Here is a 3734-nt window from a genome sequence, read left to right as displayed (position 1 = left end):
CATGGTAGGAGTATAGATAAAGAAAGGCGGCAAAAGGAAAAGGGAAAAAAAAGAGGGGGGGGCATTTCCATAACATCTCGACTAAATCAGAACAGAACTCTCGACTGCCACAGTTCCCCATAGGGAAGGCTAATTTTGGGCCGACATCGCAAACCTGCTGTCAGGTCACCTGAGTCCAGGTAACAGATGCACACCATTGGGTCAGGAGTGCACCGCTATGATAGTGGACCCTATGGCTGACTGCTGCGGTTGGAACCCTGGGTGGTGCAGGAAAGCAGGTGCACTGGGGGCGCCAACACGGATCCCACCGGGAGATAGAATGTAAGATCCCCCAAGAGCGCGGAGTCTAAGAGCCAGTGGGTGTTCACCAGAGCCTCTAGTGGTGAGGATGGATTTCACTGCGGCTGACTCCAGGTTGCGGCCCTCAGGGTCTCCCAGTTCACGCTCACGGTAGGTTATAAGAGGATAAGCTAATGGTCGGGGCGACAAGCAGACAAAGATAAACCGTGAACAAGCCAAGGGTCAAGGGTCACAAGCAGACAGGAATAGTCGAGAACGCGCCAAAGGTCAGGGTCACAAGCAAGCGGGGATGGTCGGGAACACGGCAAGATCGCTAACAGAGGAAAACGTAGAGCACACAGCAAACAGGAAACCAAACACACAATATTGCACGGCAAGGCAGGCTTGGAGAACACAGTGTTAAATAGTGGTTCCTGTTGAGGCGAGGGTGGAGCCACACTGAGGGAATATTACTTAACCATGCAGGTGTGAGAGAGCAAGCCCTAAGGCTGATACACAGACAAGGTAAGAGACAGACAGGTCATGAAAGTATTACTGCAAGGTCATTACACCTGCCCTTGTAAATAATGCGGCCGGTGCCGGCGAGCCAATCTGTGCACAGTCACAGGTGGGGGTGACACCATCGCGGTCAGATATCACTTCCTGCTTGATGGTGCCACCCCTCTGGCAGGTGTCACTCGGGTGCAGTCCTTACCCCCATAGCGACGCCACTGCACCCTGTCCAATTAGAGAACAGTTTTGCCTTTACTTCAATATAAGTTCTACCATTTGCACCTGGACTGTGTTATTGCCACCGGCACCCACCCACATACTGGGCCAGATTCTCGTAGAATAGCGTAGCATATCCTATTTACGTTACGCCTCCGCATCTTAGACGGGCAAGTGCAGTATTCTCAAAGCATATGCTCCGTAAGTTGTGGCGGCGTAGCGTAAATAGGCCGGCGTAAGCACGCCTAATTCAAATGTGAAACAGGGGGGAGTGTTTTATGTAAATAACTTGTGACCCGACGTGATTGACGTTTTTCACGAGCGGCGAATTGCGCCATCCGTGGAATATCCCAGTGTGCATTGCTCCAAAGTACGCCGCAAGGACGTTTTGGTTTCGACGTGAACGTAAATGACGTCCAGCCCCATTCACGGACGACTTACGCAAACAACGTAAATTTTTCAAAATTCGACGCGGGAACAACGTCCATACTTAACATTGGTATGCCGCATGTACGCCACCATATAGCAGGGGTAACTTTACGCTGGGAAAAGCCTAACGTAAACGGCGTATCTGTACTGCGTCCGCCGGGCGTACGTTCGTGAATTCGTGTATCTAGCTGATTTACATATTTCTAGGTGTAAATCAGCGTACACGCCCCTAGCGGCCAGCGTAAATATGCAGTTAAGATCCGACGGCGTAAGAGACTTACGCCGGTCGGATCTAATAGAAATCTATGCGTAACTGATTCTAAGAATCAGGCGCATAGATACGACCGCTCAGACTCAGAGAAACGATGGCGTATCTAGAGAGACACCGTCGTATCTCCTTTGAGAATCTGGGCCACTAGCTACACTGTTTACTCCTTTACACCTACTGAACCCTAATGAGATCCAGTAGCTAGGTGAATTGGACCAACCTGGGCCTTACATGCTGACTGGCTACATTATTTTCCTTCTTTTACAGGAGGCTGGACAACCATCAGCAGTGAGAGGAAAAATTCCTAACAGTTGGTCAAAAACCAAATCTCCAATATTGAGTCAAGCTCCTAAAAATTAATACAACTCTTATTCCGACCATAGACTTTGATTGATGACGCGATGGGAATGGTAAACCAAACTTTCTTTAGTGGTTTCGTCTTGTTAGGATTTTCGAATGAACGGGTTTTACTTTCCTTGATGATCCTGACGATTTATACTATGATTCTTGTTGGAAACCTCACCATCTTTAGCGTCATCAAGATCGACATTAACCTTCACACGCCCATGTACTTTTTCCTTAGCTACCTATCCATATTAGATGTCTGTTACTCTTCCGTTACCCTTCCGGCTATGTTGGTTATGGCCCTAACAGGCAACACAAGAGTGTCCTTTGACCTTTGTTTTACTCAGCTCTATCTTTTTGTCTCTCTTGGTGGGTCGGAATGTCTTCTTCTGGCTGCAATGGCCTACGACCGATATGTGGCAATATGTGACCCTCTTTGCTACCCCGTAGTCATGAACAAGATATTCTGTTCCTATTTGGTTGGAGGCTGTTGGTTTTTTTTTGGATTCTTGAACTCTGTTCTTCACACCACATTGACATCTAAGCTGACTTATTGTAGAAATCGCCAAGTGAACCACTTTTTCTGTGATGTTCCGGCCATGCTGAACGCTTCTTGCGCTGATACCCACACCAGCCAAATGTTACTTTATATAGTCAGTGTTTTTCTTGGCATGACTCCTTTTGTGTTTGTCGTTGCTTCCTATACTCGGATCATTTCAACCATTTTGAAAATTCACTCAGCCGCCGGTAGAAAAAAGGCCTTCTCCACTTGCTCCTCCCACCTCATTGTGGTGACGGTCTTCTATGTGACTGCCAACTTCAACTACATTGGTCCAAAACCTGGGGAATCCTTTGATATCATACGACTATCTTCCATTTTGTACAGTGTTCTCACCCCTCTGTTCAATCCCTTTATATACTGTCTGAGGAATCAAGAGGTGCAACGGGCCTTGAAGAAAGCATTTTGCAGGAATTATTCTGCTCTAAAATGATCATTATGTGCAGGGTCGATGATAAGGCAGTAAAGCCAGCCTGTACTGGGCCATCAGTTCAAAATGGGGGTCCAAGCACCTGTTGAGCAGGAGGGCCGGCTATACTGTATTATCAGGGTTGTCTTTAACCACTTAAGACCCGGACCTTTAGGCAGGTAAAGGACCTGGCCAGTTTTTGCGATTCGGCACTGCATCTCTTTAACTGAAAATTGCGCGGTCGTGCGACGTGGCTCCCAAACAAAATTGGCGTCCTTTTTTTCCCACAAATAGAAATTCTTTTGATGGTATTTGATCACCTCTGCGGTTTTTATTTTTTGCGCTATAAACAAAAATAGAGCGAAAATTTTGAAAAAAATGCAATATTTTTTACTTTTTGCTATAATAAATATCCCCAAAAATATATATAACAATTTTTTTTGTTTAGCTATACTTCTCCTGTGGATCACAGCTGTCGGCTGATGTCACAGAGCCGGTCCAGGCTCGGGAAGGAGCACGACAATATGGTTGGGACCCACCCACATGCCTGGACCGGCACCTGGCTTAGCTTCTCAGCGAGCCTGAGCCAGCTGCCCCTCCTCTCTCCACAGCCCAGCACTCCAGTGAGCACAGGGCGGGCAGAGCCGGGAGCTGGTGACTGACAGTCACCAGCCCTCTGCTCATGGAGCTGCGAGAACCGCCGATCAGCAGTGTTT

At 47.7% G+C, this 3734-nt stretch overlaps 1 protein-coding gene across 1 annotated transcript; it reads left to right on the top strand.

The window, feature by feature from the left end:
• Positions 1–2106: 2106 nt before the first annotated feature.
• Positions 2107–3042, top strand: LOC120915879 (olfactory receptor 5V1-like). The gene has a single exon (XM_040326691.1). It carries the CDS (start codon positions 2107–2109, stop codon positions 3040–3042), a length of 936 nt encoding a protein of 311 aa, XP_040182625.1.
• The last annotated feature ends 692 nt before the right edge of the window (positions 3043–3734 follow it).

The sequence above is a fragment of the Rana temporaria genome, chromosome 10 (genome assembly GCF_905171775.1).
Source record: "Rana temporaria chromosome 10, aRanTem1.1, whole genome shotgun sequence".
In the NCBI taxonomy this organism is placed as follows: domain Eukaryota; kingdom Metazoa; phylum Chordata; class Amphibia; order Anura; family Ranidae; genus Rana; species Rana temporaria.
This window is presented reverse-complemented; position numbering and strand designations above follow the sequence as displayed.

What these genes read in the sequence shown, in the direction of transcription:
- LOC120915879 (XM_040326691.1), top strand. Translation starts at nt 2,107, where the DNA reads ATGGGAATGGTAAACCAAACTTTCTTTAGTGGTTTCGTCTTGTTAGGA.